Genomic DNA, 16,340 nt, shown 5'->3' on the forward strand with positions numbered 1-16,340 from the left:
AGTATATAAAGATAGATCTTGGGTGTGGTATGCAGAATTCTAAAAGGATCCCTGGAGTTTAAGCCTTGTATGATTTCCTGCCCTGAGTGCAGATAGAACCTGCCACATCCATGATTGGGTTTTACAACCAAGGTGAAAGAATATTGAAGATGTAAATAAGGTCTTTTTTTTTTTCTTTTTTTGAGCCAGAGTGTCACTCTATTGCCCAGGCTAGAGTGCCATGGCGTCAGCCTAGCTCACAGCAACCTCAAACTCCTGGGTTCAAGTGATCCTCCTGCCTCAGCCTCCTAAGTAGCTGGGACTACAGGCATGCACCACCATGCCTGGCTAATTTTTACTATATATTTTTAGTTGGCCAATTAATTTTTCTATTTTTTTAGTAGAGACAGGGTCTCACTCTTACTCAGGCTGGTTTCGAACTCCTGACCTTGAGCAATCTGCCCACCTCAGTCTTCCAGAGTGCTAGGATTATAGGTGTGAGCCACTGCGGCCAGCCTAAATAAGATATCTTAATCAGTTTACTTGGAATTAAGCAAAAGGCTGAGCAATCAGGTAAATCCTTTAAAAGACATTGGAAGCCTCAGAGTCAGAGAGAGATTCCTGCTGGCCTTGAAGACGCAGCCCCCAGGAGTTCTACAGCTTCAGGGAAAAGAATTCTACCAACAACACAGCAACCAGAGCCTCTGAAGAGACCCCAGCCCTGGCCAGCACCCTCATTACTGCCTTGTGAGGTCCCTAGCACAGAACCAGCTAACCAGTGCCTAATGCTGACCTCCAGAAATTACGAGATGATAAATGTATGTTGTCTTAAGCCACTAAGTGTGTGGCGATTTGTCCTGCAGGGTAGAAAATGAGTATACTTAGGATACATTTAGGTTATGCTAAGCTGCTAACACTCCTCATTGCCACTGCTCTGCACAACACGGTTATGAGCTATAGTTTCCATATCAGAGGTGAGACCAACGTGATTCAGACACATAAAATAATGTGACTAAAACAGCACAACTTGTCCAGCTGAACTGTCCAAACCCCAAATCCTTACCAGTATGTTTTCTCTGCCTTTCTAAGAACATTTATTCACTTAAAATGAGGCCAGAAAATCACTTCTCAATCCACGTTCCTTTGCACCTGAGATTGATAAACAGCAAATCTGGAGGCAGCCACAGACCAGTTCTCTTTGTTATCTGATATGACCATTTTGCAAGGACCCATATGGTGCTGGTGGTCTTTGTGCCTGGACCCTCACTGACTTTCGTTAGCCGGGGAAACCAAAGGGGCTGGAGTTTCAGGGGTGTTAGATGTTTCTAGCCCAGTTCCCTGGTGACACAGGTGAGAGGATTAGTCAGTCCTCACGAGCACTAGGTCCTTCCAAAGCCAACTGCCATTCGAGCATTTTTAGACCTTAAAATGAAGAGGGATGAAGGTAAGGAGGTAGAGGCAGAGGATTCTATACCAACACATACCAGCTGTCTATACAGACAGAACATTTGGTATAAAGTGGAACTAATTATCAAGACACAAATGAACCCAAGCAAATATAGATTACTATTGTCTTACTTGAATTTTCAGGAATGTTGAATTTTTCTTTGTCATCTTCCAAGAGTTCGTTAACTCTGGGCAAATTAATGAACATGTTAGAATTGCTAAGGAATGATGCGTGGTCCTTGCAAATCATCTTCATCACAGACTGGAAAGAACCAAAGGCTGAACTTCTGGCCTGGACATTTTGTGAAACCTGAGAAAGTTTTTAAAATAAATTGCAATTATATAGTGACTTGAAACAATCCCTTGCTCACTTCTGAAATTCGAGACCCTTCTGCAACTGAACGTACAAGATGTTCGACAACTCAAAAGAATGAAAACTCTGCTTAGACTTTTCTGCCCTTGGGATACCATTCAAATTCCTGCAATGATTTTTCTGGCCAACACACCTGGTAGAAGACAAAAATGTCACACACACACACACACACACACACACACACACACACTAACAAGTTCTTTTGTCTGTCCAGTAATAAATTATTAATCCATAAAATATCACTAAATCAGACTAATTATTAATAACAATCTTAATGGGTGTCTATACTGCCAAATTACCCGGATATCTGACAGTAATACAAATTGCCCAAGAGCTGATGGACTAACTGACATTCTAACTCCAAGGCAGCTCTAAGGACGTCGCCATCTGGCTCACCCTACACCTCCCACACTACATAACCCCACACGGCTCCTCGTCTGTGCCCATCAGTTCCATCCCAGGCAAAGAGAATTCAAGCAAAAATGAATATCAAGCCACTAACCTAATTCGAGTTTGTGTTTGCATTTGCAGCAAATGATCAGTAATTTGTAAACCAATTATTTGTATGTAAATAAATGTTTTAAGGTTTTGGAAAGCAATTTGTTTTCCAAATTAAGTTAAGCAGGCCCTTGAAATCTCATTTTTGCTAATAATTGAGCTAGTAATTTTTTACTTCATAAACAATGCACAAACTATCCCAATCTCTCCATCAGTGGGATGTGGATCTGCAATATCTCTTTGATCAGTTTTCAGGGAGAAGCCAGGACTTGCTCTTTGTCATGCTGTTGCCTCCATAGATATTAAAAGGTCCTGTATTTTGTTGTCTAATGAAAGTTTTAGGTGTGGGAAGATAAATAACGGCAAAAAGGAACAAATACAAAGAGAGAGTAAGTTCAAATATTTCACCAGTGGCAAAGATCAAACACACACCTGTTGAAAGTCTGGCATATCCAGCAAGGCAGTGAGTTTCAATGTGTGAAAGAATTCGGGAAGGTATTCAAAGACATGCTGGCCTTTGGCAAGCAACAAGCTGAGGCTTGAGACTACATCCAACAAGGAGTTGAGCAAACCATTTGCTTCAGAAGGTATCAGAGTCTTAAAGGAAAAAAGAAACAACATGAAATAACCAACAGTGTATTTTTACTCTCAAGCGCATCATATGAGCTGTGAAAACTTGGTTATTGGATGTTATGGTCTCTCGTACTTCAGAGACATCTTTGTTGTACAATATCAAAATCTTCTTTATGGAGTAGACATAGTTCAGTTTTTTGGAGCACACTAAATTGTTCCAGTATTGTTAAAATGTAAACCAGATACAAATGTGCTCTATAGTTAAAATTCAAACCATTTTCAAAATACTCCTTTGTATCTTTGAGGTGACCAAGGTGGAAATTTGAGAAGAGGCTCAAAATAAAGCCAGGCTTATAAGTGAGACAATTTACACTTCTCTGCTGCTGACTGTGTCCTAAGGTTCACATGTCATTTCAGTCTCGTTGGTGCCCGGGGCTATTTCTCACAGTGCTTGTTCTGTGGGTGGAAACACTGAGGCCTGAAGGGATTCAAGGGCTTCCTGGGGTCTCCAAGTTAGAAAGATTCAGGGCTCTGAATTTAACCCAGTTCTTTAAAAATATCAGTGCCCTTTGCAACCTACTTGTGCTATCACCACCTGAGACACTATGCGTTTTACTTGTTATTTGCATATTCTCAGCTCTAGACTGTAAATCCCACTGAGGCAGGGGTTTTTCCTATCTTGATCATTTATGGAGCTATCAGGGATAGAACAGCATCCGCAAACATCAGTCGCTCAACAAGTATTTGTTGGATCAATGGCTATATGAGCAAACGCCGGCTTTTTCCGAGAGGTGGGAGAAATCGCAGTGAATCTCCTTCCTATGTCATTCACATACTAAATTTTTGATTTTCCAGACTGGTGTGGAGGAACCCAGTTGTCACCGTATCTTACTTTTGCTCTTTAGGGTTCTGCCCTGCCACTTAGCTGCGGCTCTGCACTGACCCTCAGAGCCCCGCGATCAGAGCTCCATCCTTCGCAGGCACACTTCGCTGGTAACCACGTGGCTCCGTCCGTTCAGGCCACAGGGACAACTCAAGCAGGAGAAATGGCATGTGGTTATGGACACTTTTTCTACTCACCTTTCTAATTACAGCTGCCCTTTAGAAATGGCACACGGCGCCCGCTGACTAATGGTGGATTCAGTTAGCAATACCCCCAGAACAGACGAATGTCCTGAACTAATGTGGCAAATCATGTTTTGCAGAAGGCTTCAGGAATTCATTGTCAGCCTAGTGAAACAAAAAATACGTAGACTTGGGAGCGAGCTGCAGCTGTCCTTGAATCCCCACATGGTTGCCCGTCAGTGATGCGGGATGCCCCATCTCTGAGCAACGTCTTGTATTTAATCAATGTTCTAGAGCCCTGCACTTGGGAGCGGCCTGATGAACAGGAGCTGTTGTTATTTATGGTGGTGTCATTTGCATCGTGTCTGGGAGACTGAGTCCAACCCACTGTCATCCTCCAAAGGAATCTGGGCACAGATGACGGCCCTTGTCGCAGTTAATTACACGGGCCCCAAGTACTCATTTCCAATTGGTGGCCTTTGGGCACATGACAGAGTGGCCAGTAAAATATCCACTCACCAATGGAGCTCTAACTGTTTTCCCCAAGGTGTATTGTAAAGTTACAAAAGGGGCGGCCAGGAGCAAATGCAGAACGAAACCGTTCTTCCTGTTGGCTGGAAGTATTAATTATACCGAGCAGAGGTGGGCTTGCAAATTACTTAGGAAATGTTTATCCTCCTCCTTATGGGTTTAAAATGTATTCCTCCTGAAAATGAATATTTATTCCTGGAGCATGTGTATGTGTATATGTGTGTCCGTGTGTGTGTGTCAGAGAGACAGACAGAGAGTGAGAGAGAGATCCAACATCTCTCTCTCAGAGAGAATCCAGAGACCCACTGGATTCTTGGAGTAACAGAAGGGAAGGAGGCCACGAATGGCTGGAATGGCAAATCCACCCTTTCCTAAACCCAGGACTGTGCTCCTGGACAACAGCTCCTGTTCATCAGGCCCCTCCCGAGTGCAGGGCTCTATGAACGTTGATAAAATACAAGACGTTGCTCGGAGATGGGGCGTCCCGCAGCACTGACGGGTAACCATGTGGGGATTCGAGGGCAGCTGCAGCTCGCTCCCAAGCCCACATCTTTTTTGTTTCACTCCGCTGAGCACCTACAGCCACCTTGCCACGCTGCAAACCCTCTGATTCACCCAGATGTTGTGAAATACATCCCTAAAGGAAAAACAGCGGAACTTGGAACAAGACTGATCTGTAAGCATAGGAAATGAAGTTTCTAAAAGTGCAAGTAAGGATGCAAACAGTAGAGGCCAGCAAAAGGAGGAACTTCCGGAAATGGCAGCCCCAGAGCAGAAGACCAAGTTGGGAACTGGGTTGCCCTGATGCAAGCCGTGTGGGAAGGGTCGGACCCCGGCTTGCCCCAACTCCCAGTCGCCTTCCACTTTCAAGTCTTTCCTCCAACCTCTGCACACTCGCCCCGCTGTGTGTGGGAGTGCTGTCGCGAGGTGAGACCAGCACACGCAGCACCGTGGGTGGCCGTGCCACCCAACCCCAGCGCCCTCTCCGGGGCAGGGCCAGGCAGAGCCGGGCACTCCACACTGCTGGGGCAGGGCCACAGCGGGGCGGGAGCAGCTCCTGGTTCCGCAGCTCGGGGTGTTCACACACAGTCCCAGTCCTCCCAAACACGCTGCGGGAAGGCGGTCTGTAGGGACGAGGGCGCACCTGGCGCTAGGGTCGGCGGTGTTCCTTGCTGCTGGTCCCGCACGTTGAGTTTGGAGCCCAGCAGCAGGGCTGTGCCAAACGCGCTGGTGTGCTGCTTCCAAGAGCCCCGGAATGTCTCCTGGACATCCCTCTGTTCCAGCACAGCCTCTTTGAACTCCGCCCCAGGACCAGCAAACAGGTGACGGGAGAGACAAGCCGAGGCTGCACAGAGTGACCCGGTGCCGCGGCCTCCTGCTCTACTCCTCGCACAGACACGCAGCCACCGTCCGCACGGAGCCAGACGCCCTGGCCGGCGCCCCGTACCTTGTAAATGAAAGTCCGCACGTTCAGGTTTCGACTCATCAACACGATCAGAGGAAACACTTTTGACCCCGGCAGCCCACAGAGCTCCTTTGTTGCGAGCCAAGATTTTTCATCCTCAGGAAACATCAGCAGGAGACGAAGGGTTTCCTGATCACACTTTCCAGACACAGCGAGGGCGAGGGCACTAGAGAGAACCTGTTTCAAAGAGCGAAGAGGAGAAGTGAGGACACCCAGGCCGTCGCGGGCTCTGGCACCCCAGACCCAGAGCTTCCCCACGGAGGAGGCGCCCAGGAGCGCTTCCTGGCCCGCTGGGGACTGCCTGCGTGCACGGAGCCGGCCCCTGGCTCTGTTTTCAATGTTACGAATGGAAATGGTCCTGGTGTGCGCAGCATCCTCTGACTTCTGTGACGCCTGCCCTGGCCTGAGGGTTCGGAGCACTGTTCCAAAATCCTCGTCCCTCTGCTCTCTGCAGGGCTCGCCCCGACGCTCACGCCTCGCCCCCACTCCGGAAGCTGCCCTCATGGTTAACATTTGTGGCTTCTTTGGTATTAAGTCTCACCCTTTGCTTTCAGCTTATCAGCTTCCACTTTCCACTGTTATCAGCGTGCAATTGATATTTTTTACCTCCTCCATGTCCAGATTGAAAAAAGAATTACCAAAATGTTATTTATTTTTAAAGAAAAAGCAAATAAACTCAAAAGGAGGCACTGAGGACAACTTGTATTATTATCTCGTTTGTTGGTATTTTGTATCACGTTTTAATCAAAGGCTTCTGCCGCTTCACTTGGACACAACTTTCAGTTAATGACCTTTGTAATGTATCAGATTACAAAGCAAACTGAAACAAAAACCATACTCCCTGTTCCATGTGTATACTCTTGATCGGTGTGACTGCTGTGACACATTCAGGCCAAGTGAGGCCTCAGTGCACTCTCCCTTGTGAAGAGGAGCTATTGTGTACCTGCCCTGAGAGCAGGTGGAACTCATCAGATGATTGCATATGCCACGAAATGCCAAAAAAATTATTAAGAGATAGAGGGTGTGTTAGTCAGGGTGCTCCAGAGAAACAGAACCGCTAGGCTGTGTGTGTACAACTGCAGTCATGCATCATTTAGCTACGGGGACACATTCTGAGAAATGAGTCATTAGGTGATTCCACCACTGTGCGAACATCACAGTATAAATTGTATGTGCACACACCCAGACAGTAGAGCCTGCTGCACATCTGGGCTATACGGGACAGCCCACAGCCGCTAGGCTGCACACCTGTATAGCATGCTGCCGTACTGTAGGCAATTGTAACACAATGGCAAGCATTTGTGCATCTAAACATATCTAAACATAGAAAAGGTATAGTAACAATACAGTATTATAATCTTCTTACAGGACCATCATTGTATATTCAGTCCTGGCTGACTGAAATGTTGACATATGGTGCATAATGACGAACTGCATGTACGATGGTGATTCCACACAATTATAATGACACTGAAAAATTCCTGTCTCCTGGTGATGAGGGAGCTATCATGAGTGTGTAGCAAAATGCATTACTCATGTGTTTGTGGTGATGCTGGTGTAGACAGACCTACCGTGTTGTCAGCTGTATGAAATTCTGGCACATGCAATTGTGTACAGTACATAATATTTGATAATGATAACAAATGACTATGTTAATTATGTATTTACTATACTACATGCTTTACCATTATTTTATAGTGCATTCCTCCTATATTTTAAAAAGGTGACATGAAACAGCCTCAGGCAGGTCCTGCAGGAGGTGTTCCAGAAGAAGGCATTGTTATCACAGGAGATGACAGCCCCATGGGTGTTATTGCCGGTGAGGACCCTCCAGTGGGGACCCTCCAGTGGGGCAAGATGCGGAGGTGAAGACAGTGATTCTGAGGATCCTGGCCCTGTGTAGGCCCAGGCTAATGTGTGTGTTTGTGTCTCGATTTCTAACAAAAAAGTTTTAAGATGTTTTAAAAAGTAAAAAGAAAAAAATTAAATAGAAAAAAAGCATATGTAAGAAAGAGATAAAGAAAATATTTTTGTACAGCTGTATTTTTTTGTTTTGTTTTAAACCATTATTACAAAAGAGTTAAAAGGTTTTAAAATTTATAAAGTAAAAAAGTTACAATAAGCTAAGGTTAATTCATCATTGAAGGAGGGAAATACATTTTTATAAATTTAGCGTAGCCTAAGTGTCCCGTGTTGATAAAGTGCACAGCAGCCCACAGCAATGTCCGGGGCCTCCGCATTCCCTCGCCACTCACTCCCTGACTCACCCAGGGCCACTTCCATGGTAAGTGCCTTATACAGGTGTACCATTTTTATCTCCCATATGGTATTTTTACCTTTTCTATGTCAAGATACACGAATACACCGTGTCACTACTGCCCCGTGTTCAGTACCGTACCTGCTGCGCAGGTCTCCAGCCCAGCAGCACAGGCTACACCACGCGGCCCAGGTGTGTGGTCGGCCCGCCATCCCTAAGTAGTGTACTCTACGGTGTTCACAAACGACAAAACCGCCTAATGATACATTTCTCAGAACATATCCCTGCTGTGGAGGGACACATGACTTATATTAACACATATAATATTATACTAACACATATATTCAGAGAAAGATCTATTTTAAGGAACTGGCTCATGCAGCCGTGGAGGCTGGCAAGCCCAAAATCTGCTCAGTGGGCCACCAGGGTGGGGACCCAAGGAGGAGGTGACGTTGCAGGGTCTGAAGGCCATCTGAAGGCAAAATCCCTTCTCCCTGGGGACCTCAGTTTGTTTTCTCTTATGGCCTTCAGCCGATCGAGTAAGGCCCACGCACATGATGCCGGGTCATCTGCTTTGCTCAAAGTCACCGATTTAACTCGTAATCTCATCTAAAAATACTTTCACTGGGGCATTTAGAATAATATTTGACCAGATATCTGAGCACTGTCAGCCTAGCTGGTTAACTGACAAAATTAATCATCACCAATGGCTAAAATGCTCTAGTATGTTAATGGGCATTTTGAATCTTTTAAGAGAGAATGTTAAGTGTTTTCATAACTAATTTGCCAACAAGCCCCTTTTTCACATGGGAGTTGCATGGCGCAAACACACCTTGGTTATGTTTTCCTGAATGCCACTGTTTTCGAACATGCTTTCCCTGGATGGCGAGGGAGCCCTCAGGGGGCGGCTGGGGGTGCGATGTGGGTATCCACCCTTGGATTTTGTTACAGCAGCCCCTCTTTGATCAGTTCCATAAAATGAGCACCCGCGGGAATGTTCCGTGAAGGAGGCGCATCCACACCCAGCGCCAGAGCAGCTGCTGCTGGCTTCCCCGAGCGCCGGCCGGGCCGGCCAGTGGCAGTCCTGCATCGCTGTGGAGTCTGTGTCTTATTTTCTAGTGCAGCGTGCAATGGCACCGGGCAAGGTCATACCCAGTGCATTTCTTAGAATTTGGTTCCAGGGCAAAAACATTTGTCCTGAAATTTCCTACATCTCTGTTTACTGAATGGGGAGAATCCCAGGCCGTCACGCAGGCGCTCCACACTCAGCTCACAAGACTACGGCCCGGAAGCGTGTCTGCTTCCACTCCTTTGCTCTGGTTTTCCAAGTTTTACTAGTTATCTTTCTAAAGTCTTATTATGCTCAGTTTTTCCTGTTTCACGAACACCTGTTTGAAAGCAGGTGGGAGCAGGAGGTGGGAAAGGGAATAAGGAAAGAAAGATAACAGTTTTGCTTGGTTGGAAGCATCATGTGCTATTCCTGTTCAAAGTGAAACTGGCACCTCTCAGCTCAGGCTTTGCTCAGGCTCACACTGCAAATTATCGGCAGCAGGGATGCCGAGGTGCTGCAGCCTTTCCTGTGCGTGCCTATAGGCTGGGAAGTTGTGAGGGAGCCGGGGCGCCGGGCAGCCGCCCCCACCCTGCGAGCCCAGCACACACACTCTCTACCACTTAGATAACGATCACGGTATTTAGCTGATTTTAAAACGACAGTGATCCCTAGGAGAGGCATTTGCATTTTTAGCTGGAGCTTGTTTACTGGACATCTGCCTGAAACCCTAATTGCATTCAGAGCAGAGCACCAGAGCCGGGCTTGATGTTGCCCAGCTGATCACTGTAGACGCAGAAGGGCAAGGAAGGCATGGCAGGGACGGCTGCTCTCCGCCTGGCTGTGACCAGAAAGGAAGCGATAGAAATATCAGGGCAGAGGGACTCTGCCAAGTTAGCGTGTAAGCCAAGAAATCGAAATCAGGACAGATATTAAAAAATAGACCCTATGCTTTTCAGAGAGAAGCAAGGTGGCTCTCTGCTCTTGGAGACCTGTTTGAGCTCAGACCTGCTCACAGATAAAAAGGCAAGAGCAAGAGATGAGCATCAGAGAGTGGGATAAAGCTACAGGGACCCGACTAAAGGACTGTCACCACACTGCACACACGTGGATCCTGACTCCAGCTCTCACTCCGTGACCTCCGAGAGTCACCTAACATCTATAAGCCTCGATAGCGGAGATAATAAATTCCAAAGGACTCCACAGGGTTGTTAGGAGAATTAAATGAGATCTCAAGCGCTCCGCACAAGACGCAGTGTACGTAAGTGCTCGGTAACCACCATTATTACCAAGGAGTCTATCAGTAACTACCGACAACAACACACCTTTGACTCACAGCATATTTAAAGAAAAAGATGAGTAAGAGTGGTTGATTGAGAATACTGATTATGCTTAAGAAAATGAGAGGACTAATTAATTCCTTCTTTGATTTTATATCCCTAAAGAGAACGATCGTGGCACTGGAGAGGGTAGAAGAGATGCCGAAGAAGTCCTTGCTCCAGCACCCCTGTGCCCTCTGCCCCACCCCACACTGGGCTGCACCCTGGCAGCATCCGTGTTGACAGAGTCACCATAAATGGTCCATGTCAATACAAAGTCATTTTCTTTTGGTGACAAAATTATTAGGCTTGTAAGTTACCAAGACACCCCACATGGACATGCTGTGATTGATTTAAGAGCCCAAACAAACTGATAAGCGGGTGTTAGTTGGTACCTTCCTAGGGCATGGTCATCTGTCAACACTAACAACTTGAGTGAAAATACAGGAGATACTCTCATCTCTTTGGTAACCGACAAAGCTGACAAGGACAAATGATACTTTGCAAAGTAGAGTCATAATTAAAAACACCTTGAAGGTCATAATATTTGGCCAAAACTAACAAGAAGTATTTTTGCAGAGGTCAATGCCAATCCTGAAATTAAGCTTCAAAAATATTTACATACGTGCTAGTAGGAAAAAATAACCCTTCAGCGAGGAGCAATTTATTAATATTTAGAACAGTCACTTTATAATAAATTGAAGTAGCACCAGCATGAGACGAAAGAATAGAACAGCTGGAGTGCAGAAGCCTGGGTTTGAACTCCGGCCCTCTCCCAGCTGTGACTTTCTCAGCCCCACACTCACCTGTGAAAGGAGGGAAATGCCTTGCTCAGAGGGAGTTAAATGACACACAAATTCCCTTAGCACAGTGTGTGGCTGTCATAAACCTACAGGATGCTGGCTGAATTAACGTTAGGAGAGAAGCTGGAGATTCACCTCATTTTCGTGAATGTTTAATGAAAACCTACTGCACACACTGAGAACACTCCGGTAGAACAGCAAAACAAGCCAAAGCAGAGCCCGACCCTAAGAGCACGGAGGATGAGCCGGGGTGGAGGACGGTGTGTCCCCAACTCAGGACCGTGAGCTCCCCCCTGGCGATGTGGCTGTGGGGTCGGGCAAGCAGCCATGGGGCAGCTCCCTCCAGGATAACGCTCCACACACAGGGGGTCTTCCAGGGGATGCTTGGTCACATTCCTCTGCGTGGTCCCAGAAACCCCTAACTCCGGTCACACATTCATTATTTTCCTCTTTGAGTAGGGAAAAAACAGCATGAGCGTATTTTCACCAGTGTCTACTCTAAAATTTCACCAAAAACTATCTGTTGAAGCTTTTGAGAAGACAAACTTCATGTACTACAGCAAATGGAATGCATAATGTTGCTAAATCCCTATAAGGAATCTCTTTCTCTTTCCAAAAATTGTGTCAGGCAGCTCTGTTAATGAAGCAACAGACAGAACCAGCGCAGGGGACCAGCCTTAGGTGAGATGGGAAAACTTGACCAGATTGACACAACACAATTATTTCTGCTCCACAGAAATAAGAGAACGTCTCAGAATATCTTTCCATTTGAAGGAGCCTCCCAGAAGAGGCTTAAGCCTCTCCCTTCTGCCTTAAGCCTCATGGGGAGGAGAAAACAATCTGCTGAAGATTATGGAAAATATTTATCTTCTAAGCAAAAGACCAAGTTCTTCCAAGTAATGCTCAATTACTTAGCACAAAAAGTGAAGAAACAGAAGACAGACCCTTTGAATACTCTCTCAGTCTATTGGATCCTGACCCTTTGACCTCATTCTTAATCTTAAAAGAATAAAAATTGGGCCCAACACAAAGGAGGAAGCCACTGTCAATTTGTATGAGTGCCTACAACATGGAGTCCAGCATGACATGGGTGGGCGCTCCACAGGGCAGGGGGAGGAGATCCAAGCCCAGGACAGAGGCTGAACTAGCTGGGCTCAGAGTCCAATGAGCCCCATGAGTCTGTGACTTGATGTTTTAATGGGGTGATGCTGATGTTAAAGAATGGAGCTCTGCAAGAGAGCAACTTCCATAGGTACCCATGGCAGATTCTATGCATCCAGGGGAGAAGGCAGGAAAGAAAAGTGAGATGGTATGGATATATCAGCCTGCCTTTGCCACCTTTTGCTCATTCCTGCCTCTGGTCCTTTTACGCGATGTCCACAGCTCTGTGACTCTCAACCAGCTTGCTGTCATTCCAAGCTAACCTCCAACTTCACCTGCTCAGGGAGGCTTCCTATGACCATCTCTCCCCATGACTGCATCATATGTGCTTCATAGAACTTTATGGTCTATTAACTTATGATGTCCATCATTTGTTTACATTTTTCCTGTCATGCCCCATAGAACATTCACAGTCTTGGAGTAGGGACTTCGATCCTCCACTTTGGAACCACACCTGACATGCAGGACATCTTAAGTGAATAAATGAAGGAATGAAGATTTCTGCAATTTTGCCAAGGCCTTAGCACCACTGAAACATTATTCCCTACAGGCGACCAACAGATCGGAATGAGAATCTGATGTGACAAATTTGAAGACTGACTAAAACTATGGTGGAGAAGCTCAGGAAGAAAGATTGTCAACCTGCCAATCTAAAAAACGCTAGTGTCCAAAGTGTCAGTTCCGAACCTGACGTGAATTCCTTCCCTAGGATCTGTAGATGCATGCGGCTTCATGGATATATTTAGCTATCAAAGCAACTAACCTCATTAGCTATCAGAATAGTTAGAATGCAACTTTTTAAATACACCTCCCAGTTACCTAACTTTCCAGATAACCATAATGATTTATATTGACATAGTGGCAGAGGAAGATACACAAAGTGCAAAAAAAGCACTGCAAAACTGTCTATACGGCAACATCACCTTATAACAGGAGCCTCTCTGAGCCCAGCCCTCCCATGGTAGAACAGCAGTGACACCCGGTGGCTGCTTGCTTAATCAGGCAGTGACCATCAAAAACAGCTGAGCCCAAACTCAGAGCATATCATAAGGACTTGGAATTTGAAAGGAAACCCAGAATTTAACCAATCTGATGCTTCTCTTAAGGCATTCCTAGGCAGCTGCTCAAATTAATTCAGTCAGTGTTTTATTTCCCTCATTACAGGTTTCCATAACTAAAGATCTAAAAGCACATCTATTCACCATTTCTTTATAAGGCAGCATAACAGGTGGGTAGAAGGAATTTCACCACTGCCCTCTACTCTCTTCCCCTCCATCTTCAACCCCAACACCTCTGTGCATATGTGGTGTTTAATAAGCTGAATTTGACTTTTTTTCTTGAAGAGAGATGCTATGCATCTTACTATAAACAACTTGGTGATACTGCCATTTGAATTTGGGGTTCCTAGCTTTTAATTTCTTTCTTTCTTAATTTAAATTAATTCTTAATTAATCTATCTTTCAGGCTTGCAATTAGCCCCAATTAACCAGGAAAATTGAAATTTAATGTGTGTTGGGGCCTAGCTGACTGTCAATTGGAATGTTCACTTGTGAGTCAGCTACATGCTTGTTACTTATGGAAGGTTTTCTGTACAGAAAGGTAAAACCACAACCGGAAGTGCTGAGAGGATGTCTCAGAACAGCACACCTGCTAAGGGTGCAGGTGATATCTGCTATGGCAAACATGATATTTACCTGTTCCCCCTTTCCATGGGTAAACCACATCCTTACTCACTCCTTGACTTGCTGCAAAAGCTCTTTAATAGTTTTGTCTTTTTTCTTTTCAGTTGCCTTCACCAGTGCTTCCCAACCACCTTGGAGACGAAGCAGCCTGTCTTCCTCATTTACTTTCACAACAACCCACTACGGTAGCATGCAGCCAGACTGTACACAGTTACTCAGAGTAAATCATAGTTGATTTTTAGACACTTTTAGCTGGTTTTGGTTTTTGGATATTTTTTATAATTTTGCAACAACTACTGAACCAAGAAGAAACCCCGTGGGGTGTTGAGCATAGGGCTGGAAATCACTGGAATAAATATCACCAATTTTATCCTTTCTGACCCCAGATAATGACAATATTATAAAATTAAAGACCCCAAGAATTGGAATGAAATCATGACAATCTGTGGTTCCTCGCTCATTCCCTCATTTCCTTTCTGCCTCCGGTCATATCATTGCTCAGCAGCCCCTTCCCCAGCCACAGGAGAGGAAGAGAGGAAAGGGTGACAAAACGCCATAGCTCAGGCCAGGGCCCCTCCACAAGCACAACAGATGGACAAGAAGCAGCACCACACCTTGGAGTGGGAAATGTTTGCTTCCAAAATACTGTGGATAGTTTCATGTGAGATGTTAATGGAAGATCGAAGCTCTTCAGTCAACTGGGTGATGTTCTTCATCAAATCTTTTACTTTCACATCTGAAAAACAAGCAAAAAGAAGGAAATTGTATAATGCATGTTTAGATTATTACTGACTATGAAAATAACATTCAATATTATACTTGGCCAGAATGGTTTCCTTCACTCTATCCAGCCCATAATAGACACTAAATAAAGTCAAATCTTACTCCTCTAAGGCCAACAGATAATGTAGAACACAAGTAAACCAAAATCCCAGGGTATGTGGTATTTTCTAGTCACTGGGTTTACTCTTTAAGACCTGTATGTTATAAGATTTACTTTAGAAAGAGATTTTTTTCTTAGGGAACAGTGACCAAGTGCCACTTCTGATTACCTCACTTTTTCTTAACAAGAGGAATATCATTCAAGAATTTGCCAGACATCTTCAGACTTGGAAAATTGATGCTACAAGAAGCTTCATGAATTGTGTAGATTGAACAGTTGAAGAACAGAAACTCATAGACATCAACTGGCTTGCCCAGGCAGGCATGGCCAGAGCAAGATCTGGACTACAGAAGTTTCCCTTCCTTCCTCCACTGATTTTAGTACTCCAGGATTTTGGGGCATTCCTTAAAAACCCCAAATAGATCAGACCAACCAAATTCTAAATGATTATCACATATAATATAACTTTTCATGTTTATATTTTATTTTAGTAATAAAATGAGAAACTAAATTTAATTTTTAATCAAGAAAACTTGAAAGACCACATACTTACCCTCAGTGACTATGAAATTGCTAAGAAAAGTCATAATGGGGTTCCCTGATGACCAAGAATCCTTGAGGCTTTTGGCCAACCTAAAATGGCAGAAAATTAAAGCTAAATTAGGCAAGATAAAACCATCAGAAACTATGTTGGACTGAATAACACTGTCTCAATTCCCAGGAGATGAGCTGGATAACAAGATCACATTTCCATAAAATTCCTCCAACAATTACACACATGTCTCCAGACACCATCTGCATGTGAATACCCATAATACCCACACGACAGTGTTTCCTTCTCAGAGCCCCTGCCAAGCAAGATGAATCAGGGGAATACGGATGCATAATTAATGCAACTGTGAAAAGGATAGATAGAATAGATCATGGAACATATGAGAAATCAGGAGAGTAAGAGTCAGATGAACATAATTCTTTTTGTGAACAAGTCATCTGCAGAATACACAGTCCCTGATTTCCTCTTCCTGGGCTTTATGCTTACGGAATGAGCAAAGTTAATCAAATATGAAGGTAATTTGAAAAAAAACTTGACTCTTCATATAAAACCATTTTGCTGCCTTGGATCATGACATTTTGATCTAATATCTTGATCACCAATAAAGTTAGCCTTCTGGCTGATGCTGCTCTTACATTTTACCACTTAAGAATTTAGTCATAGAAAACTTTGATTTTGTTTAGAAAAAATATATATATTGAGAT

The 16,340-nt window shown here is 44.7% G+C and overlaps 1 protein-coding gene across 1 annotated transcript in view; it reads right to left on the bottom strand.

The window, feature by feature from the left end:
* Positions 1-16,340, bottom strand: part of ABCA13 (ATP binding cassette subfamily A member 13) — a 470,652-nt gene that overhangs the window by 335,987 nt on the left and 118,325 nt on the right. Inside the window, 5 exon segments of the mRNA XM_020289932.2 lie at positions 1,558-1,735; positions 2,729-2,893; positions 5,913-6,107; positions 14,815-14,936; positions 15,637-15,716. Of these exon segments, the coding sequence (XP_020145521.2) occupies positions 1,558-1,735; positions 2,729-2,893; positions 5,913-6,107; positions 14,815-14,936; positions 15,637-15,716 (740 nt within the window).

The sequence above is a fragment of the Microcebus murinus genome, chromosome 9 (assembly GCF_040939455.1).
Source record: "Microcebus murinus isolate Inina chromosome 9, M.murinus_Inina_mat1.0, whole genome shotgun sequence".
Classification (NCBI taxonomy): domain Eukaryota; kingdom Metazoa; phylum Chordata; class Mammalia; order Primates; family Cheirogaleidae; genus Microcebus; species Microcebus murinus.